The following is a 24,846-nucleotide window of genomic DNA, read 5'->3' on the forward strand; positions in this document are numbered from 1 at the left end:
GAGGACCAAAAAAGTCGATACCGATTAATCGGAGGAGTTCTTTAAATATATATTTTTATTTGTAATAATGACAATTACAACAATACTGAATGAACACTTATTTTAACTTAATATAATACATAAATAAAATCAATTTAGCCTCAAGTAAATAATGAAACATGTTCAATTTGGTTTATATAATGCAAAAACAGAGTGTTGGAGAAGAAAGTGAAAGTGCAATATGTAAGAAAGCTAACGCTTCAGTTCCTTGCTCAGAACATGAGAACATATGAAAGCTGGTGGTTCCTTTTAACATGAGTCTTCAATATTCCCAGGTAAGAAGTTTTAGGTTGTAGTTATTATAGGAATTATAGGACTATTTCCCTCTATACCATTTGTATTTCATTAACCTTTGACTATTAGATGTTCTTACAGGCACTTTAGTATTTCCAGTGTAACAGTATACCTTCCGTCCTTCTCCTCGCTCCTCCCTGGGCTCGAACCAGCAACACAACAACAGCCACCCTCGAAGCAGCGTTACCCATGCAGAGCAAGGGGAACAACTACTAGAAGGCTCAGAGCGAGTGACGTTTGAAACGCTTACTAGCTAGCCATTTCACTTCGGTGACACCAGCCTCATCTCGGGAGTTGATAGGCTTGAAGTCATAAACAGCGCAATGCTTGACGCACAACGAAGAGCTGCTGGCAAAACGCACGAAAGTGCTGTTTGAATGAATGTTTACGTGCATGCTTCTGCCTACCACCGCTCAGTCAGATACTTAGATACTTGTATGCTCAGTCAGATTATATGCAACGCAGGACATGCTAGATAATATCTAGTAATATCATCAACCATGTGTAGTTAACTAGTGATTATGATTGATTGTTTTTTATAAGATAAGTTTAATGCTAGCTAGCAACTTACCCTGGCTTACTGCATTTGCGTAACAGGCAGTCTCCTTGTGGAGTGCAACGAGAGAGAGGCAGGTCTGTAAGGTTGCAAGATTGGGTCCCCCGAGCTAACAAGGTGAAAATCTGTCGTTCTGCCCCTGAACGAGGCAGTTAACCCACCATTCCTAGGCAGACATTGAAAATAAGAATGTGTTCTGAACTGACTTGCCTTGTTAAATAAAGGTATTAAAAAATTATAATAATAATAAAAAATCGGCAAATCGCCGCCCAAAAATACAGATTTCCGATTGTTATGAAAACTTGAAATCGGCCCTTCCGATTAATCAGTCTACCTCTAATCTCAATATATACACATACCTGTTCTGAAAGGTCTCAGAGTCTGCAACACAACTAAGCAAGGGGCACTACCAAACAAGCGGCACCATGAAGACCACTGAGCTCTTCAAACAGGTCAGGGACAAAGTTGTGGAGAAGTACAGATCAGGATTGGGTTATAAAAAAATATCTGAATCTTTGAACATCCCACGGAGCACCATTTCAATCCATTATTAAACACCTGAAAGAATATGGCACCACAACAAACCTGCCAAGAGAGGGCCGCCCACCAAAACTCATGGACCAGGCAAGGAGGGCATTAATCAGAGGCAACAAAGAGACCAAAGATAACCCTGAAGGAGATGCAAAGCTCCACAGCGGAGATTGGAGTATCTGTCCATAGGACCACTTTAAGCCATACACTCCACAGAGCTGGGCTTTACGGAAGAGTGGCCAGAAAAAAAGCCATTGCTTAAAGAAAACAAATGAGCAAACACGTTTGGTGTTTGCCAAACGGCATGTGGGAGACTCCCCAAACATATGGAAGAAGGTTCTCTGGTTAGATGAGACTAAAATGTAGGAAAACACTATGTCTGGTGCAAACCCAACACCTCTCATCACCCTCTAGAACATCAGTCCCCACAGAGAAGCGTGGTTGTAGCATCATGCTGTGGGGATGTTTTTCATTGGCAGGGACTGGGAAACCGGTCAGAATTGAAGGAATGATGGATGACGTTAAATACAGGGAAATTCTTGAGGTAAACCTGCTTCAGTCTTCCAGAGATTTGAGACTGGGACGGAGGTTCACCTTCCAGCAGGACAATGACCCCAAGCATACTCCTAAAGCAACACTCGAGTGGTTAAAGGGGAAACATTGAAATGTCTTGGAATGGCCTAGTCAATGCCCAGACCTCAATCCAATTGAGAATCTGTGGTATGACTTAAAGATTGCTGTACACCAGCGGAACCCATCCATCTTGATGGAGCTGGAGCAGTTTTGCCTTGAAGAATGGGCAAAAATCCCAGTAGCTAGATGTGCCAAGCTTATAGAGACATACCCTAAGAGACTTGCAGCTGTAATTGCTGCAAAAGGTGGCTCTACAAAGTATTGACTTTGGGGGGGGTGAATAGTTATGCACGCTCAAGTTTTCATTTTTTTGGTCTTATTTCTTGTATGTTTCACAATAAAAAATATTTTGCATATTCAAAGTGGAAGGCATGTTGTGTAAATCAAATGATACAAACCCCCCAAAATACATTCTACATTGTTGAATAATAGTGAAGACTCCTTCCTTGTCACAACACAACTAACTGTCTTTTCCTTATTAAGAAGGAAATAAATTCCACAAATTAACTTTTAACAAGGCACACCTGAAAATTGAAATGCATTCCATGTGACTTGTTGAGAGAATGCCAAGAGTGTGCAAAGCTGTCAAGGCAAAAGGTTGCTGCTTTGAATAATCTCAAATATAAAATGTATTTTAATTTGTTTAACACGTTTTTTGGTTTCTACATGATGCCATATGTCTTATTTCATAGTTTTGATGTCTTTACTATTATTCTACAATTTAGAAAATAGTACAAATAAAGAAAAACCCTTGAATGAGTAGGTGTGTCCAAATGTTTGACTTGTACTGGATGTATATTTTCCCTTGCAGCATTTCCTCCTGTGATAGAGTGCACCAGGGATGAGTTCCACTGTACAGCAGATGGGACGTGTATCCCAGAGCGTTGGAGGTGTGATGGAGACAAAGACTGTGAGGATGGGACTGACGAGATGTCCTGTGAGGGCACCAAGAGGATGTGCGACCCCAAGGCCAAGTTCACCTGCAAAGACACAGGTACTGTATGGAATGCTGTAGCTAAGAGACTACTCCGTCAGTAACTGGAACCCAGAAACAAAACTTGTTAGCTACACTGTTTGTCTAACAGCACAATATGGCCAGACAGAATATTCTATCTTTGACCATTACATTAATGCTAAACTAGGACCAAAGTTAAATGTCTGTATCAAATGGCAAAATTGGAAACATGTTTAAAACACATATAAACTCTACATTCTCTAACTCTCCATGTAGTATGTCATGGGTATAGCATAGATTTTATAATAGCATCTCTTTTCTCCCGGAATGTGCAACAGCGAATCAATTCTCCACGTGAGGTAGCTTTAAAATTGGGCCTCTAAATTGGGATGCTCTGTAATCCAGGCTTCACACAGTCACAGGCATAGCTGCATTAACAATGATACATTCTGGCATATCGAGAGCTTGGTTTTATCTGCATTTTTGCATTGGTGGAAAAAGTAGCCAACTGTCGTACCAGAGTTAAAATAAAGATACCTTAATAGAAAATGACTCGAGTAGAAGTGAAGGTCACCCAGTAAAATACTACTTGAGGAAAAGTCTGAAAGTATTTGGTTTTAAATATACTTAAATATCAAAAGTAAATGTAAAAGTATAAATCGTTTCAAATTCCAAATATTAAGCAAACCAGACAGCACCATTTTTTGTTTTTTAAATTTACGGATAGCCAGGGGCACACTCCAACACTCAAGACAATTTACAAACGAAGCATGTGTTTAGTGAGTTTGCCAGATCAGAGGCAGTATGGGATGACCCGCTTGATAAGTGTGTGAATTAGACAATTTTCTTGTCCTGCTAAGCATTCAAAATGTAATGGGTACTTTTGGCTGTCAGTGAAAATGTATGGAGGAAAAAGTATATTATTTTCTTTAGGAATGTAGTAAAGTAAAAGTTTTGAAAAATATAAATGATAAAGTACAGATACCTCAAAAAACGACTTAGGTAGTTTTTGGTAGTATCCCTAGGATCATGCCTCAGGACTACCTGCCCTGATGACTCCTGGCTGTCCCCAGTCCACCTGGCTGTGCTGCTGCTCCAGTTTCAACTGTTCTGCCTGCGTCTAGGGAACCTTGACCTGTTCACCGGACGTGCTACCTTGTCCCGGACCTGCTGTTTTTGACTTTCTCTCTCTCTCTACGGCACCTGCTGTCTCGACCTCTGAAGGCTTGGTTATGAAAAGCCAACTGATATTTACTCCTGAGATACTGACCTGTTGCACCGTCTACAACCACTGTGATTATTATTTGACCCTGCTGGTCATCTATGAACGTTTGAACATTTTGAAGAACAATCTGGCCTTAAATGGCCATGTACTCTCATAATCTCCACACAGCACATCCAGAAGAGGACTGGCCACCCCGTAGAGCCTGGTACACTACTGCCTTTTTTGTCAGAATTTAGGGTTTGACATAGCCTTGTTCTGTTAAACATTCTCTACCTATACACTAAATATACAAAACATTAAGGACACATGCTCATAGACATAGACTTACCAGATGAAGCTATGATCCCTTATTGATGTCACTTGTTAAATCCACATCAATCAATGTAGATGAAGGGGAGGAGACATGAATTGTGTATGTGAGCCATTCAGAGAGTGAATGGGCAAGACAAACAATTTAAGTGCCTTTGAACAGGATATGGTAGTAGGTGCCAGGTGTACCGGTTTGAGTATGTCAAGAACTGCAACACTGTTGTGTTGTTCACACTCAACAGTTTCCTGTGTGTATCAAGAACTGTTCACCACCCAAAGGACATCCAGCCAACTTGACACAACTGTGGGAAGCATTGGAGTCAACATGGGCCAGCATCCCTGCGTAACGCTGTCGACACCTTGTAGAGTTCATGCGCCGACGAATTGAGACTGTTCTTAGAAAAATGGGGGGGTGGGGTGCAACTCAATATTAGGAAGGTATTCCTAATGTTTTGTACAGTGTATTGTACTCTAAATACACCGGTGGTTCATGTTGTTAAGTTCAAAAGAATACAATATAAAAATTGCTGACACCATTCAATCATATGAGGGTTCGGAATTTTAAAGCCAATTTTCTCAGAATGATCTTTTTGCAGATAGAACCAAGTTCTCGATTATCTGTGTGTGGCTGATTCTACCCCCTGCAGTTGTTCCACCTGCATTCACTGCCTCTTTGTAATACAAAATGGCGAGTAAGGGTAATTTAAGATTACCCCTGGTAGCAGGTATCAGGAGGCTGTAATGATCTAGCTGTGGATTTTCACATGAAGTAAAGCTTTTCACTCACAACTGTGGCTGCGCCTTTCTGTTGATGCACTCACACAATGAAGATTTTTGACATTACCTCATGCAATGTATACTGAATGAAAATATAAATGCAACATATGTCGTGTCTTTGGCTATGTCGGATTAAGTGATATGACATGCTATTCTATAAAATCATTTCTCTGTAATTAATTAATATTACCTCATTAAGCTACTCAGGAAAATATTTAACTGGAAAGTCGGGGCACCATGAAAGAATGTTTATAGAGCTGTTATCTTCCGAATAAACTCTTCAAGACCTGGAAATCTTTTACATTAGTAGCAGTCAATATTTAATCATCACCTTATTTAGTCTCATCTGAAAGTTGTAAATTCTTGGTTATCTTCATGAACCTTGGCTAACAAGTTGAACCAGCAATACAAAATTTGGTTTAATTATTTATTTACTCAATACCTAACTAATCACACAGAATTATAATTACACAGAATGGATCATACATTGATTACAAATTATGTTATAAAGAAAACATCCCTGGTGGACCGTGCCGACATGACGGCTGGTTACACAAAGGAAAGGGGGTTGGGTTTGAGTGAAAGAGCGGGAAGACTGAGTAACAAAGGGAGAAGCTATGCTATCGTAAATACAGTACATTATGCATTCTAAATTACCACCCATTTGAAAAAGGAAAATACAATAAATATTTACTCTGAGCTACGCTTCGATCTGTTGGTCATAGATGGGAGGCCGCGTTGTCCTTTGAAGAATGCCTGATGGTAGAATGGATACTTGGTAGTACCGTCGTCTTGTGGTAGAACAAATACTCTGTCCGTCCTCTCCTAGCCCATGTCTACAGTTGCTGCGCTAACGCGACGGCTAGGAGGTATCACTTCTTTAGTGAATAAGAGTTCAAAGTTCATACCAAGTTGCCATGCTATATGTTCAAGCTATATTCTGGCTGGTATAGTCGAAATTCATCCTTCCGGCGTGTAGGTCGTCACCTTCACATTGAAATTCGATGCTAATTTCGTTAGGTTCTCTAAGGTTGGCTTAGTTCTGTAGGTGGGTCTTTGTCCTTTCAACGTGGGGACCTCAAGTCCACACGTCCTTGGAACAGATCTGAGCCCTTTTAACGTAGGACCATCACCCTAACATCTTCGGAACAGAAAGTTACATTTTCATCAAGGGGCTTATATCGGAGGGGAGAGAAGGGCGTGTTTCATAGTTTAGAACCAATGTCTGTTCACATGGGCAGGGCCACTGAGTTAAGCATAGTTCATTCATGAAAAACCCAATTCTCTAATTTGGAAGATAAAATTACATTTAATCTTTTCATGAATAGTTTCATATTTAAACATTTAAATTGCACAACAATTCCATGTGAATCTGATAACTAGAATGTGTAGACTTTCCAAGATACAGTTTATGTCGTACTATCATCAGTAATAATGTCTCAGACGCCAACTGATCTGGCATCATATTAATTTAGTACCAATGCATATTTTCAGCTGGTCGGGTTACTGAAATATGGTTCCGTTCCCATCTTTTGATGTCACCAGACTCTCTCTCAATGTTAACAAATAGTCACATTGGTAGAGTAGAGAGAGGAATAAGGGGAAAGGTATTTATGGGGGTCATAAACCTCCCCCCCAGGACAAAATCATGACACATCCAACTTTTACTGAGTTACAGTTCATATAAGGAAATCAGTCAATTTATATAAATTAATTAGGCCCTAATCTATGGATTTCACATGACTGGGAATACAGATATGCATCTGTTGGTTACAGATACCTTAAATAAAATGGGACTCACAGTGGCCTCAGGATCTCGCCATGGCATTTTACTGCATTCAAATTGCCATTGATAAAAGGCATTCGTGTTCGTTGTCTGTAGCTTATTCCAGCCCATACCATAACCCCACCACCACAATGGGGCACTCTCTTCACAACGTTGATATCAGCTAACCGCTCGCCCACACAAAGCCATACACGTGGTCTGCGGTTGTGAGGCCGGTTGGACGTACTGCCAAATTCTCTAAAACGATGTTGGAGGCGGCTTATGGTAGAGAAATTAATGTTCAATTCTCTGGCAACAGCTCTGGTGGACATTCCAGCTGTCAGCATGCCAATTGCATGACAAAACAGCACATTTTAGTGGCCTTTTATTGTCCCCCAGCACAAGGTGCACCTGTGTAATGATCATGCTGTTTAATCAGCTTCTTGATGTGCCACACCTATCAGGTGGATAGATGATCTTGGCAAAGGAGAAATCCTCACTAACAGGGATCTAAACAAATTTGTTGCAAAACATTTGAGAGAAATATACTTTTTGTGAGTATGCAACATTTCTGGGATCTTTTATTTCAGCTCGTGAAACATGGGACCTTTACGTTGAGTTTATATTTTTGTTCAGTGTAATATATTCTAATCTAAAGTCATGATTCAATATACTGTATTGATCTTAGTCTTTGTAGACTGCAAGGACCCCATTGTGTGGAACAGATTAAAATATGGATCACGTTATGCATTAAGTAACTTTTTGGCCTGTTTTTATATTTAGAGTTTTTCTTCAACTTGACTGAGGGATTATTCTAGGGCTGGGTGATAAACTGTCTTTTACAATATACCGGTATTGACCCAAGGACCGGTTTGGGTTTTATAACGGTATAACGGTATTTCAATGTTTTTGTTTGTTAAATGAATTATGCCACTCCGCTGTGTGTAATAATATCAGTTTTTATAGTTTACTCAGTTTGCTACTTGAGTCGTCTCTCTCCCTCTCTCTTTTCACACACACCAAACCCTCCCCCTGTCACTTAAGCAGAGCAGTTTTTGTGCTACAGCAAGTCAAATCAACCACTAGCAGTCTGACGGTCTGCATGGGCAATGCTGCAGATTTTTTGGTGACAAAGATGCTGCTTTCCACTTTGCTTCCTACTATACACCCACAAGCATTCTATAAGCACACTATTAGTTTGTGTATCTTATACTGTCTGCAAACAGCTAGTTGATCTTTTCTTTGCAGGTTGTGGCTAAAATAAATTGTGTTAGCCGCTAATGCTTAACGCTAGTTGTACTAGTCAGAGCAAATGTAGCTAGATAGCTAATACAGCCTGCTACCAGTGCTGGTGTAGGCCTAGATCAGCTTTTTGTTTCTGCAACGGTATATTCTAAATCAGAGAGGAGTAGGCGAAGGATTAATATTTTACTATTTGTACAGTACATCAAAGCTACAGTAAGAGGAAACATTGAATGTGAAATTAATTAGGATCCAGTGTGAAACAATGACCAATTCCCGCCCTGTCACAAAAACCCTTCACTGGCTTTTTCTATTCATTGTCATGTCAAGCAACACTGTATTCAAAGTCCCCACTATATTCCTACTTTTGGTTGAAGTTTCATTGAACAGTATAAAACAATCAGAATGGACAAAGCTCCATTAAAAACACTTAGAATGCATTTGTTGCCACCCTAGGGTCATACACTACTCATAAAGCATGTGAACTTTTATTATTCAAAAACCTCATACCTCCATACCATCAAAAATATTGTGATATTTAGGGCTCCCGAGTGGCACAGTGGTCTAAGGCACTGCATCTCAGTGCAAGAGGTGTCAGTACAGTCCCTGTTTTGAATCCAGGCTGTATCACATCCGGCTGTGATTGGGAGGCCCATAGGGCGGTGCACAATTGGCCCAGCGTCGTCCGGGTTTGACTGGGGTAGGCCGTCATTGTAAATAAGAATTTGTTCTTAACTGACTTGCCTAGTTAAATAAAAGTTAAACATTATTTTTATTTTTTGAATGATATTTTAGCCATATTGCCCAGCCTTAGATTATTCACAAAATTTATTACAGATGCTTTGAAGTTCACTGTGTGGTAATGCTGACTGGTTACTCAGCATTTAGTTAAATGTCTTAAGGTTATATTTCAGGTTCTACTCTACTGTAGGGACAGCTGATGATTGACATCGTCTTTGAGGAATATTTTCTGTGTCTGGTTGTGTTAATGAATCGTGTGTATGTGTGTGTGTTTCCATAAATGTCTGTATATGTGTGTCACACCAACAGGAAAGTGCATCACCAAGAGCTGGGTGTGTGATGGAGATATCGACTGTGAGGATCGTTCTGATGAGGAGTCCTGTGAGGCAGCTGTCTGTAAGCCTCCAAAATACCCCTGTGCCAATGACACTTCCACTTGCCTCCCACCAGAAAAGATCTGCAACGGCAAGCCGGACTGTGCAGACCTGTCTGATGAAGGGCCTTTATGTGGTAGGAAATAATTATTATTTGTAGTACATCATATTGCTTGAGATCGTCAAGACTAATTAGTGTGTGAGTTGTGATGAATCATTTCATGTGTTTAAGTGGAAGAAATGTGTTTAGAGATTATTTTTCTACTGGGACACACACCTCAGACAGAATATACAGTATAAGCTGTGTGAGCTTTAATTTCCAGTCAGAGTCAGATGTGTCAAACGCTGTCTGTCCCTAAGGAGTGGTACTATATATTTTAATTCCCATAGCCTTGAGAGCGGCACGATGACGGGTAAACATGCTGTTGATTTTGATTCAGTCGTCAAGGGGACCGAACATAAAGAATAGCTACCAGATTTCTCCAATGATTACCAACACAGATCTGTTTGTCCAAGGCCCATCTGAGGGAAAATCTGTGAATCTCATGTGAATAGTACACATCTAATCTATTTGACTGAACAACCTAAACGTATCGGTTCATTTCGAGTTGCTAGCAGAAACCTCATGGGGGACCATAGTTAGACACCGTAGCTCAGAGTGTGTGTTATCACTTATCTTCCTCCCAAATGGCACACTATTCCCTACATAGTGCACTACTTTTGAACATAGTCCTATGGGGAAAATGGTTTATGAAAAAGGGTACAGGGAAGAGGGTGCCATTTGGGACACGACCTTTGAGAAAAGGCCCACACTGCGCTGCCTGGTTCATAGCCAATTAGGTCATACAGGGAGACCTTAAGGGGCCTGATTGATTTGAGCTAACTCAGCAGGAGTCATTCCTCCAGCTGTAACCTATGGGGGCACAGCTCTCCTCTACCCTCCTCTGCAGCTAGGAGACCCCCGCAGAGAAATTTCAACCCTTTCTGGTCTGTGCCAATAAGATCATCTTAATCATGGCTAGCTAAAAAGGAGACTTTGGACCTGTAGTGTGATTGTTGCACCAAATTGCCTTTTCATCTTCTGGACCTGTCTGGCACCCCACAATAATCAGATACCTAGCTGCTTCAGAGAAAATCATTCGATTACAGACTGCACAAAGAAAGAAAAGTCATTCTTTTTTTCTCCGTCTCCATATCAGTTTTGTGAAAGGAATAGTGCACAACTTTCAGATTTCATGATGTGTTGAAGCCTTGACAGTAAAAAGGCATCATCCCTCAGGTCAAACCGTTGCGGACCAACTGAACTGCGGAGCCTCTTTCATTGTGTAATAGCTTTTCCTTGCGGTGTATATGCAACGGATATTTCCCAACATCATGCTCGACTAGCAATCTCTAGCTTAGAGCAAAAAGTGGTAGTGTTATTCTTGTGCCAGCTAGTTCTCAAAAACAACCCTTTTTAATTCAGCATTTTTTTTTACTGTACAGCATATGGCCCAACATACTATGGTCTATTATTTCTCTAACCTCCTTTTAGACCCTGTGGATGACGATCTGATGCTGAAAACCATCTCAGTCTCTAATGTTAAGACTCTTAGTTCCCTGTCCCTCTCATTATCTCTAGTCTCCAATCTCATCCTCTATAGTAGGCTATTAAGGCTCTTAGTCCCTGACCTCTTTCTCTGTTTTCATATTAGTGTTTGGTACTTACATCCTGTCCTCTCTCACTCTACTCCCAGATCAGAGTTGGCTCTTACTTCCTGTGCCCTCTCTCTACTCCTCTCTCTGCTCCTAGATAAGTGTTTGGTGGCCAAGGGTGGCTGCAGCCATCAATGCACAGTGGTACCGGGGACAGGGGTGGTCTGCTCCTGCCCTGCAGGGCTCCAACTGGACTCTAACAACAGGACGTGTGAGGCGGTGGACTACTGCAGTAGGCATCTGAAGTGCAGCCAGATGTGTGAGCAGTACAAGACCACCGTCAAGTGCTCCTGCTACCCAGGCTGGAGGCTGGGCCCCGATGGGGACAGCTGCCACAGCACAGGTGAGGTGACAAAGTGTGTGTAGGGTTGTGTGTGTGTGTCAGGAAGTATGTTGATTGTGTAAGTGTAGACTCATGTGCTGCTTCATGTCTTATAATATGCTAGTGAGGATTTGATCAAAGTGAATTGGAATACTTTTTGAAATATAACATTTGATAAATTCGATGTCTTACAGTAGTTCCGATTAGGTACAATATTACTATGATCGTGTTGTTTTTCACACACAAAAACAGCAAAGAACTTTTAGTTGCACTTTCTGAGTGAACAAATGACACAATGTTGATATTTATTTCATTTATTTAATAAGCAAAGTTATGCAACACCCAATAGATACACATGGCGTGGCATGTCTTAACGTGACCACAACCTTGAGTAGGGTACAGCCATAGTTTACGCCCATTACTCCCATGTTAAATTGTCTACTTTACGCATTACCCAACAACGGCTGTATTCTTTTTTACATTTTATTCTATAACATTTTTAAATGTGCTTGGTTGGTCATTTTAACATACTTCTATGTCATTTTAATAAACTACATCATACCTAAAAACACTTTCATTCTAAACATGAAAATGTTAGCATGAACAGAGAAAGTCAAATGAATGTACGTCACGATTATCAGCCAAAGAGCCAATTCCAACAGACTTTAGTTTCTTTAATTGGCAAACTAACACTGCTTTTAATTTGCCAAAAAGCTGTTACGTACTGTATTGTTTGAACAATAGTAGGAGAAAAGACCACCAAATTAAGTTGAATCAAATGCCCAAGAACCAGGTTAGACGAACCTCATTGTTTCATGCTATGACGCCGTGATGATGATGGAAATTATGATGGATGGGCTCTGGTTACTCAATGCATTTGTGTGTTCAAGCACATCATCATCGGTAAATCGCTTTGCATAAAGCTTGCTAGTTTGCTTGTAGTAAGGACTAGTGGGCTGTGTCCATCCAAATAACACTATAATATTCTTCTGCATTTGGATATTTATGCAAACCTGGAGATTCCACCAAGTAGGTGAAGATATCATAGACTGCTTTGGTTTGGTCAATTTGGTAGGGTTGTAACCCCAGATGGTCTCCGGCAAATTGAAAGGACACATACTGTAGGCAAGCCAACAAGAATGAGCTTTTTAAAATACCTAGACCGTTCAAGGGAAGGCAACGACTGGAAGTAGTTAAACCGCACGTGACATATCTAAAACTAACAAATTGGGTTGAGATGAACTTTTCTAGCTAGCCAAGTCAGCTAACCAGCAAAAAATCTAGGGGTAAACAAGCAGTGACATAAGTATATTCCAACAGATTTACTAACTTTATTGTCATTGTTAGGGTAGGAAATTGGTGGCAGAATAAGTATCATGCAAATCATTCATTGTTTTGACCGCCAAGTACTGAAAACATTTCTTGAAACAACAAAAAAGTGTCAGTAGTTTGCTTAGGATGATGGCAAAGTTAGGCTAATTACATGGGAGTAATGGGAGTACCCAACTGCTGTACTCTACTCGGGAGCGTGGTCACATTAAGCCACACCCCGCCGTGTGTATCTATGCCCCTGTGTGAAAATTAATTGTTCCCTTATGCTCGTTAACTGGTTGTGCCACCTATAGATGCAATGTACAACCAACCGCTGTCTGTAGTTGTTGATCACTCTCTCACATCGCTGTGGAGGAATATGCTAGAAGTACCAACAGTCAAGCATGGTGTCGGTAGTGTGATAGTTTGGGGATGCTTTGCTGCCTCAGGACCTGGATGACTTGTAATGATTGAAGGAACCATGAATTCTGCAGTTCATGCTTTGAAACCCACACATTTCGCTGAGTTAAGGCAGTTCTGCATGCAAGAGTAGGCCGAAATGCCTTCACAGCGATGTGAGAGACTGATCAACAACTACATGAAGCGTTTGGTTGCAATCATTGCAGCTAAAGGTGGCACAACCGGTTATTGAGTGTAAGGGGGCAATTACTTTTTCACACAGAGGCATTGGGTGTTGCATTTCTTTGTTTATCATTTTTGTATTTTTTTTTTTCACTCAGGTTCCATTTATCTAATAATTTGGTTGAAGATCTGATAACTTTCAGTGTAAAAAAAGATGCAAAAATAGGGGAAATCAAAAAGGTGAAAATTATTTTTCACGGCACTGTAAGCCCTGTGAAATTACATACAGTCAATTCATTGATCAACTCAGCTTTACATAATCAGAGCAAACGGTCTACTTATGTTGTAATGTGTGTGATTGGATTGATGTTTTGGCCGTTTTTTGCTTCTGTGTTGCTGCTCGTAAACGAGGAGAACATGGCAGAACACGCAGCCTTGATGTGTCACATTCAGATTGATGAAGCTCGTTTTTTACTGCTCGCCTCTCCATTTCCCTCAGAGATTGATGGCAGTTGCAGTGCTAATTGTATGTTAAAATAGGGAAAGAACGGGCAATTTACCGAAGAAACACATTAACATTTCATTGTTTCTTACATAAATAGGGACCTTGAACACTTGGCGCAGCATTAGTGCAGCCTCACTTTGACTATGCATGCACTATCTGGTACAGTAAGTTCATCAAGAACAAGCTACAGACAGCTCAGAGTAAAATGGCATGGGTCATTCTGAATCTTAGCCCTCAGGCTAATGTCAGCCCTTCTCAGCTCAGTGAACCACAGTGGCTATAAGTTGATAAAAGGGTCATTCAGCTGAAGCTGGGATTGGCCCATAAAACCATATATGGTACGATCCCCCAGTATCTAAAGAACTATCTTACTACTGAGAGGCAGTGCTGTAGATTTTGTGCCATGTCGATTCAAGAGCGATGCATTTATATATTGGTAGAGCGTAACAAACTCCCGGCTGAGATAAAAACTTCCAGTCTTAGGTTAAAACACTCCTGCAAGGCTTGGTTCATGTTGAGATAGCCTCCTAGCCACGTGCAAAGCTACTCTACTCTGGTGGAGTGATGTGTTAGTGAGTGTACAAAACATTAAGGACACCTGCTCTTTCCATGACATAGACTGACTAGGTGAATCCAGGTGAAGGCTATTATCACTTGTTAAATCCACTTCAGTCAGTGTAGATGAAGCAGAGGAGACAGGTGTTCTTAATGTTTTGTACACTGTATATCTACATATGTAGACATTGTGTATTTTATTTTTATTTATTTAACTAGGCAAGTCAGTTAAGAACAAATTCGTATTTACATTCATGGCCTACCCCGGCCAAAACCTAACCCAGACGACGCTGGGCCAATTGTGTGACTCCCTATGGGACTCCCAATCACGGCCGATTGTGATACAGCCTGGAATCAAACTAGGGTCTGTAGTGACGCCTCTAGCACTGAGATGGAGAGCCTTAGACCGCTTGCGCCACTCAGGAGCACATGATTGAATGTATGGCACAGAAGGCCCATGTCACTTGTTTTGCCCTGCAGTCACATGCCTACCAATAGAGGACAACAATGGAAACAAGTCTGAGTTTTTATGTATATAATCCTTGTCAATTTTGGTAAATGTATTGGTTGCCTGGTGTGGCTTCTTTCTGTATTTTAAATAGTCAAATCAAATAAATGTTCTGCGCACAATAGAAAACTGAGAATCAACCTCATTTAATTTTGACAAATGTACTATTGAGTCTGTGGTGACATTTCATGCATGCAAGGCTCTAGCTTTTGTACAGAGATTTTCAGGTATAACTGAATAATAAAGAATGAGCGACTTATCATCAGCAAGTAGCTAACATCCCTACTCCCTACAGTATCCAGTCTTTCTCATTGTGTTCATAATGTATGTGTCTCCATAGTGACGATGGGGTTTCTGCTCTGTGCATAACACAGACTAGTGCCAATGCCCAGTCATGAAAGTGCATGATCCAGTGTGTGCATGGATGCACAGGTGCCTGTGTGTTTGTGTGTGTGCAGTCATGCCCACCTGTTTGTTTGCTCCGTTAATGGCACCGGTTCAAATCACTTCCCCGGCTTCTGCCGCTCATGTTGGTTTTGTTGTGGCATCCGTTGCCTCCGTTTTAACTTGTTCCTCTTCCTTTCCTCCCTTTGTCTTTCCTTTGGCCAGATCCCTTTGAGGCTTTCATCATCTTCTCTATCCGGCATGAGATAAGACGGATAGACCTTCACAAGCGGGACTACAGCTTGCTGGTGCCAGGGCTCCGGAACACCATTGCTCTTGACTTCCACTTTAATCGCAGCCTGCTTTACTGGACAGATGTTGTAGAGGATAAGATCTACAGAGGACGCCTCTCAGGCTCTGGAGGTATGTAGGTCCTATAAGTTAGCTCTAAATGGTGTGATCTATGGTGCTTTCAAAATCTGAAGGTACGTAGGTGTAAGCTACACAATAGATCCTAAAGGCTGTGATGTACTGACGCCTTCAGGCTCTTTAAGTACCTTGGCTAGGCTAAACATTCTATCTAAATGCTGGGATCTATTGGCAGAGGAGGATAAACATGGCTTTCTTCCCTCCCAATCTTCAACTGGAAGGCCTTTCAATTATACAGTTTAGTTCAATAAGGTTTTCAGTTTAGTTCTACTTAGCACCTCTCTGAAACTGTGAGCTGATACTGTCCCTCCATTGAAGAGTTATTTCAGCAGGGTAATGCCAAGCATTACTGTGGGTATACTCTAGGCCCCTCAGTCGTCTTCCCACTGTCATAGTGCATCTCTGAAGCCTTTGATGAGTTAGAACTTTTCATTAAGTTGGTGTTTTGTGCTGCTTATATTCTGTGCGTCTGCTGCAATTGGACTTTTTCTCTCTTTCTCTCATTTTCTCCGTGGGGCCATAGAATGTGTCCCGCTGCTGCACCTATTTCTCCCTTTTGTCATCCTTCCACAAAGGCTCCAGCAGCCAAGGATAATTGTAAACAGCTGGATTATAGACATACTGGGAAAACCTTTTATTTTTAATGGAACACTGTAGGAAACAATCTTCTTTTATGTCAATGTTATCTTCCTCAAGAGTTTCTCTAGCTAAGGTTTTCTCCCCAGAAAATGTAATTTTGTTGGCAGACCAACAAACACATCCTCTCAATAGGGGGAAAATGATCAGGCTGAGTTGAATACATCCCTTCTCTACTCTTCTCTCACCTAGTGTGTGTATTGATGACCATGGTGCTGTGGTTTGGTCTGTCTCACCTGGTCTAATGGGTGGTGTGGTGGTGGTCATGGTGCTAAAGGGTGCTGCTCTAATCAGGTGGTGTAGGGGTGATGATGGTCCTGTGGTTGGTATTCCATCAGGTGTGACAGGGATTGAGGTGGTTGTGCAGCATGGGCTGGCCACTCCAGAGGGGTTGGCAGTGGACTGGATAGCAGGTAACCTGTACTGGATCGACAGTAACCTGGACCAGATCGAGGTGGCCAGGCTGAATGGAGAGATGAGGACCACACTGATAGCTGGAGGGATGGAGCATCCACGGGCCATCGCTCTGGACCCAGGACAAGGGTGCGTGCCTACTCACAACAGACCTGGGTTGAAATAGTCTTTTTTTTCTTTCAAATTTGTTGAGTGTTTGATTCAGCCTACCTGGAGTGCAAAATGGGCAGGGTTTACACTTTGGGGATTATTCAATTGTTTCTGTTGTGCCAGATATGCTCAACAAAGCACAGCTAAACTATTTTAAAGAAACAAATACTATTTTCATTCAGGTCTGACTCACATACTGTACACACTCATAATAAGAAAAACAACATCCTTCATTTTCTTCTACTTCCTTCTCCCTTGATGTGTGATGATGTCTGCTATGTTAGGGTCCATTAAGGATACAAATATAGAATACATTGATAATAATACTGTGGACTCAATTCTAGTGATGACAAGTGATATGGCTCATCTTTTCCTCTTCCCTGATTCATGCACTTTACCCCTCTTACTTTTTATCTTTAATACATTGCTTCAAGCCTTCAATTCATCTCTGAACAATCTCACAGGCACAAAGTTGGATGAAAAAGACCAAAATTATGTTTTTATTATAGTGTGTTTAGCCTAGTTCTTTAATTTATACATGGTGATGAATTACTTTTATTTGATTGTAAAATTTATTTGGTTTATTTTGTTTTAAAACTACTTCCAGACATTCATAAAACATCTACTAAGTAGTCTTATAAGAAATGTATAGTCTGATCGTATATTATTTCCTGCACTGCATATATTGGAGGGATGACTGTGTTTCAGAGGAGAACACATTAGGATTAATGGATGATTTCGGTGCCTACAGGCAAAGTTCCTCGCCAGAGCAATAATTCTAACGTAATTACTTGAATCCACTCAAAAGAGTAAGCCATTGATCTAAGGGGCCTGATCCAATGAATAAGGCTATTGAGCTGTACAAGGATGTTTCATTGTCGTCAGCGCCTAATTTAAGCCTGCATTCCTACAGGGTTGGGTCTCTTGCCGGGTTTGGTGGGCAAAAGCAGGATAGTAGCCGTGTTTGGGAGACATGACTCTGCTGATGGTCATAGTAATCACCAGTGCTCATTTACAGGCTTTCATTGAGCTGTAGAAGGTCATAAAAACCAGATGGCTTCCTGTTCCAGCCAATGTCACAGATGCTGTGGAACACTGGTCTGTTTGGTGCTGTTCTAGGATCCACAGACTGCTGCCAATGTGTGTGTTTACGAATCCCACTTACACACTGTATGTAATTATTCTAGTTTGCAGTGATGTCACATTGACAAACCAATGAAAAAGGGCTGTAGAATTGACACTGAAAATCATTACTAAATGGATTAATGCCTTTAGCCTTGTTTTTCCATAGGAATAGTAAACGGAATCTTCCATGTTTGCTTTTGTATTCAACACTAGGCTAGTTTATGCCGTCTAGTTCTGTCCGTTTTCAAATTATCTTAATCATTCATTTCTTTCTTCCATGGAGGCTTTTTCTTCAAGTCCTATTTAATTAATGTCCTTGCATAAGTAGACCATGTCTCAGTTTTCTGTGGATCATCAGAATGGGTTTTATTGTCTTGGGTTTTCTGCTTGCTCTCCGTGGTCTAGTGCTGTTACTGTAGAGCAATTTGTATATGTAAAAAGATCTTTATACACTCCTTTTCTTGATTGATTTAATGTCTTTAGAATCCTGTTCTGGACAGACTGGGATGCTACCTTCCCCCGTATTGAGGCTGCTTCAATGAGCGGAGGAGGACGACACATAGTGTTCAAGGACATGGAGATGGGAGCCTGGCCCAACGGACTAACTCTGGATCATCTGGAGAAGAGAATAGTGTGGACGGATGCTCGGTAGGTCCCTCAAACAAAACAATGTTTTATGTAACCTTTATTCGCTTATAACCTTTACAGGTAAATTAAGAACAGATTCGTACTTTCTTAAACATGAATTAGGTTGCAATGATACCTATTTGGATGCACATATGTCATAAGTATGAACGGCATGTTATCTACTTTGCCTCATCTCCTATAGGGGCAGGTTGGTTGATTGTAAATGGTAGTTCAATTACAGCGAACAGAAGGCCAATTTATCTAAATATGCTGTAACCACAGGAAGACGTGTTGAGAATACATCACATGTAAACCTCCCCTTCTATTGTGACAATACGCTTTCAAGATCTACATTCTACAGCATTTCCAAAACATATTACTGACAAACACACCTGATGACATCCTTGATAAAACGCCATCCTCGCTATTTTACCTTATAATAGTGGATTTTGGAACTGTGTTTTAAATTGTGGAGAATTCTGTTCATGTACCAAGTAAATAAGCAGCTGTAATGTATTTAGGCTTACATGACAACTCCTACAGCTATTGTATGCAGTAATCATGTGCCTATGAACCAGATTTATACTGTTAGCACTGAGGTGGTGTGCCCTAGTAGGAAGTCCACTGTGTGCAGCTCACCCTGCACTAACATAAATAACATGAGCATATCTACTTCTGCTAAGCTTCTCAGTAAAGCGATGAAAACAAGTATGCATCCCAGAAGAAAAGTGCTCAAAATTGCCCAAGTTAAACATATGTAGTTTAAGAAACAAGGTTCATGAAATCAATAATTTTCTAGTAACAGTTGAAATTCATATTCTGACTCTCTGAAACTCACTTAGATGATACCTTTGATACAGTAGTAGCAATACAAGGTTATAACATTTACAGAAAATAAAGAAATGCCAATGGTGGAGGTGTTGCATTTTATAGTCAGAACCACATTCCTGTAAAACTTAGTGGATCTCATGTTAAATACTGTTGAAGTAATATGGCTACAGGTTCATCTGTCTCACCTAAAGCCCATTATTGTGGATAGCTGCTATAGACTACTGTGTGCTAACAGTCAGTATCTGGATAACGTGTGAAATGCTTGATAATGTATGTGATATCAACAGGGAGGTATATTTTCTGGATGATTTAAATATTGACTGCCTTTCAAGCTGCCCACTCAAGAAAAAGCCACCAGTGCCTGAAATCTGGTTCAGGTTATCAGTCAACCTACCAGGGTAGCACAGGGATGAAATCATGAACATATATTAATCACATCTTTACTAATTCTGCAGGCATTTTATTGAAAGCAGTATCCAGATCCATCAGATGTAGTGATCAAAATATAGTAGCCATAACTAGGAAAACCAAAGTTCCCAAAGACTGGGCCTAATATAGTGTATAGTAAGTCGTACTGTACAATACGTTTTGTAGTGTTTCCTATGTTGTAGTGATTCCTACATTCATGTGCCTAAACTGAATAAAAAGAAGAAAATACACTATGAAACAAAGATAAATTACATAAAGAATGATAGTAAAAAATGCAAACTCAGCTCCATCATTCACTGAATCAGATGGCTCATTCATCACAAAACTGACTGATATTAGAAACTACATTAATGTTTTTTTAAATTGGCAAGATTAGCAAATAAACGCTGACACTACACATCCAAGTATATTTGCCCAAATTATAAAAGACAAGCATTGTAATTCTCAATTCTGTTAAGTGAGTGTGGAAGCGGTGAAAAATATGTTCTTGTTCATCAACAATGACAAGCCATTGGGGTCTGACAACTTGGATGGGAAATTTCTGAAGATAATAGCAGTAATAATATTGCCACTCCTATTTGCAATATTTAAATTTTAAGCCTACCAGAAAATGTGTGCCACCAGGCCTGGAGGGAAGCAAAAGTAATTTTGCTACCTAAGAATAGTAAAGCCCCCTTTACTGGCAGCAAATAGCAGACCAATCAGCCTGTACCAACCCTTAGTAAACTTTAGGGAAAAATGGTGTTTGACCAGATACATTGCTATTTTTCAGTAAAAAAAAATTGACAGCGGACTTTCAGCATGCTTATATGGGAGGACATTCAACAAGCACAGCACTTACACAAATGACTGATCATTGGCTGAGAGAAATTGATGATAAAAAGATTGGGGGGGCTGTTTTGTTAGACCTCAGTGAGCCTTTTGACATTATCGATCATACTCTGCTGCTGGAAAAACGTATGTGTTATGGCTTTATACCCCCTGCCATATTCTGGATAAAAAGTTACCTGTCTAACAGAACATGGAGGGTGTTCTTTAATGGAAGCCTCTCTAACATAATCCAGATAGAATCAGGAATTTCCCAGGGTAGCTGTCTAGGCCCCTTACTTTTTTAAATCTTTACTAACGACATGCCACTGGCTTTGAGTAAAGCCAGTGTCTCTACTGTTTGTATGTGGATGACTCATCAACATACACATTACTGAACCTGTACATAGCCCACCTATAATTTAGCCAAAACAACTACCTCTTTCCCTACTGTATTTAATTTATTTATTTATTTTGCTCCTTTGCATGCCATTATTTTTACTTTGCACATATATTTACTTTGCACATTCTTCCATTGCAAATCTACCATTCCAGTGTTTTACTTGCTATATTGTATTTACTTTGCCACCATGGCCTTTTTTTGCCTTTACCTCCCTTATCTCACCTCATTTGCTCACATCGTATATAGACTTGTTTATACTGTATTATTGACTGTATGTTTGTTTTACTCCATGTGTAACTCTGTGTCGTTGTATGTGTCGAACTGCTTTGCTTTATCTTGGCCAGGTCGCAATTGTAAATGAGAACTTGTTCTCAACTTGCCTACCTGGTTAAATAAAGGTTAAATAAAATAAAAAATAAATACACGTCAGCTACTACAGCGACTGAAATGACTGCAGCACTTAACAAAGAGCTGCAGTTCGTTTCAGAGTGGGTGCAAAGGAATTATATTTCTAAAACTTAACCTTTTGAGGCTAGGGGGCAGAATTTTCACTTTTGGATAAATAGCGTGCCCAATTTCAACTTCCTGCTACTCATGCCAAGAATATAAGATATGCATATAATTCATAGATTTGGATAGAAAGCACTCTGAAGTTTCAAAAACTGTTTGAATCATGTCTGTGAGTATAACAGAACTTATGTAGCAGGCAAAACCCGAGGACTAACTGTTCAGAATTATATATTTCTTTGCCTCTCTCTGTTCCCTGAGGTGTTATTGCCAATATATATTTCTTAGGAACCTGTTTTCAGTTCCTACCGCTTCCACTGGATGTCACCAGTCTTTGGAATTTGGTTGAGGTTATTCCTTTGTGTAATGAAGAAGTAGGCCAACTAGGAACTGGTTACACTTTTGTGAGTTGCGCAAGACGTGAAAAGTAGCTCTGGTTTGTTTTCATTCCTGTATTGAACACAGATTGCCCCGTCTACAATTTGATTGATTATTAAAGTTTAAAAATACCTAAAGTTGTATTACAAAAGTAGTTTGAAATATTTTGGCAAAGTTTATAGGCAACTTTTGAAATATTTTGTAGTGACGTTGCATTTTTTGTAAGATGTTTTTTTTCTGGATCAAACGTGCTTTATAAATGGACATTTTGGATATATATGGACGGAATTAATCAAACAAAATGACCAATTGTGATGTTTAGGGGACATATTGGAGTGCAAACAAAGAAGCTCCTCAAAGTTAATGCATGTTTTATATTTTATTTCAGCGTTTTGTGTAGCGCCTGCAGGGTTGAAATATGCTAACCCCTTTGTTTCCTGCTGGTTTAGATGGTGCAGGCTATCAGATAATAGCTTCTAATGCTTTCGCCGAAAAGCATTTTTAAAATCTGACATGTTGGTTGGATTCACGAGTGTAGCTTTAATTGAGTATCTTACATGTGTGATTTAATGAAAGTTAGAATTTCATAGTATTTTATTTGAATCTGACGCTCTGTATTTTCCCTGGCAATTAGCGTTCTATTTGGGACAAATCATTCACTAAACCCTAAACCTCAACTAACTCTTGTAACAAATAATGTGGGAATTGAGAAAATTGAGGTGAATAAACTGTTGGAGTAACCCTGGATTGTAAACTGTCATGGTCGAAACATATTGATACAACAGCAGCAAAGATGGAGAGAAGTCTGTCCATAATAAAGCACTACTCTACCTTCTTAACAGCACTATCAACAAGGCAGGTCCTACAGGCTCTAGTTTTGTCACACCTGGACTACTGTTCAGTCGTCGTGGTCAGGTGCCACAAAAAGGGACTTTGCAATTGGCTCAGAACAGGGCAGCACGGCTGGCCCTTGAATGTTCACAGAGAGCTAATATTAATAATATGCATGACAATCTCTCCTGGCTCAAAGTGGAGGAGAGATTGACTTCATCACTACTTGTATTTATGAGAAGTATTGACATGTTGAATGCATTGAGCTGTATGTTTGAACTACTGGTGCACATCTCGGACACCCATGCATACCCCACAAGACATGCCACAAGAACACACTATGGGAGGCGCATAGTACTACATAGAGCCATGAATACATGGAACTCTATTCCACATCAAGTAATTGATTGCAAGCAGTGAAATTTAATTTTAAAAAAACTAATAAAAATACACCTTATGGTACAGCGGGGACTGTGAAGCAACACATACATACATGTAGGCACAGATACTTGCATACACACACAATAACATACGCACTATACACACACATACACATGGATTTTGTATTGTAGATATGTGGTAGTGGTGGGGTAGGGGCCTGAGGGCACACAGTGTGTTGGGAAATTTGTGAATGTAATGTTTTTAAAACTGCATAACTGCCTTAATTTTGCTGGACCCCAGGAAGAGTAGTTGCTGCCTTGGCAGGAAGATCCATAATAAATACAAATACCTGACTAGTATTTTTATTGTATAGAGCCAGGCAGCCTCATGATGATATTCATACCACCATATAACAGCTCTAATGCCATCTACGCTGCAATGTATTGTACTTCCATGGTTACTCTACCTGGCTAGTATGCATATACTGTATCTCTGTCTTTATATTGGAAAGAGACAATCTAATGACCTCCTGATCATGTTTTCTCCCTCTAACAGCTCTCATGCCGTCTCATCTGAGCTGTATGTTATCTATTCTGGCTGGTTACTGTACCTTCACCTATCTTCTCCCTTTCACAGCTCTGATGCCATCTACTCTGCACTGTACGATGGCAGTGGGATCATAGAGATCCTGAGGGGACATGAGTACCTGTCACACCCCTTCGCCGTGTCCCTGTTTGGGGGAAGTGTCTACTGGACAGACTGGAGGACCAACACCCTGGCCAGAGCCAACAAGTGGACGGGCCGTAACGTCACAGTGATCCAGAAGACCAGTGCTCAGCCCTTTGACCTGCAGATCTTCCACCCTAGCAGACAGCCACAAGGTAAACAGCCTAGACCTGTAGTCAAGCAACTGTAACCTTTGGTAATGCACATCAACTATTCCCCTGAGTGTTGTCATTGTAGTCTATGGGGTGGTTTTTAGCACACAGATTAAGTTTAGTTCTGGACTAAAAAGCATGCCTAACGGAGATTTTCCATAATAACTAGTTCCCTCACTTCCCTGTTGTATACTGAAAACTGGTTGCATAATAATGCATCAGATTTGGCCCATTATTTTCTAGTTTAACTGATGCTAGTCATAATGCCTATACATAAACTCTTAGAAAAAAGTGTCTATTTAGTCCCCTCCTCTACTCCCTCTTCATCCACGACTGCGTAGCCGCACACGACTCCAAACACCATCATTAAGTTTGCCAACGACACGACTGTGTATGGCCTGAACACCGACGACGATGAGACAGCTGTAGAGGGCAGGTCAGTGACAACATCCTCTCCATCAAAGTCAGCAAGACAAAGAAACTAATCGTGGACTACAGGAAAAGGAGAGCACTCTCCCATTGTCATTAATGGGGCTGTAGTGGAGCGGGTTGAGAGCTTCAGGTTCCTCGTGTCCACATCACTAAGGATCTATCATGGTCCACACACACCAACACAGTAGAGAAGAGGGCACGACAACACCTCTTCCCCCTCAGCAGGCTGAAACGTTTTGGCATGGGCCCTCAGATCCTTAAGATGTTTACAGCTGAAACGTTGAG

At 40.5% G+C, this 24,846-nt stretch overlaps 1 protein-coding gene across 1 annotated transcript in view; it reads left to right on the forward strand.

The window, feature by feature from the left end:
* LOC139401164 (low-density lipoprotein receptor-related protein 1B-like) overlaps positions 1 to 24,846 on the forward strand; it is a 430,219-nt gene that overhangs the window by 253,273 nt on the left and 152,100 nt on the right. Inside the window, exons 21-27 of the mRNA XM_071145604.1 lie at positions 2,865 to 3,047; positions 9,377 to 9,577; positions 11,234 to 11,479; positions 15,529 to 15,726; positions 16,707 to 16,911; positions 18,541 to 18,705; positions 23,888 to 24,132. Coding sequence (XP_071001705.1) covers positions 2,865 to 3,047; positions 9,377 to 9,577; positions 11,234 to 11,479; positions 15,529 to 15,726; positions 16,707 to 16,911; positions 18,541 to 18,705; positions 23,888 to 24,132 — 1,443 coding nt within the window. The remainder of the gene's footprint in view (positions 1 to 2,864; positions 3,048 to 9,376; positions 9,578 to 11,233; positions 11,480 to 15,528; positions 15,727 to 16,706; positions 16,912 to 18,540; positions 18,706 to 23,887; positions 24,133 to 24,846) is intronic.

Source organism: Oncorhynchus clarkii, chromosome 3, assembly GCF_045791955.1.
Source record: "Oncorhynchus clarkii lewisi isolate Uvic-CL-2024 chromosome 3, UVic_Ocla_1.0, whole genome shotgun sequence".
Taxonomy (NCBI): domain Eukaryota; kingdom Metazoa; phylum Chordata; class Actinopteri; order Salmoniformes; family Salmonidae; genus Oncorhynchus; species Oncorhynchus clarkii.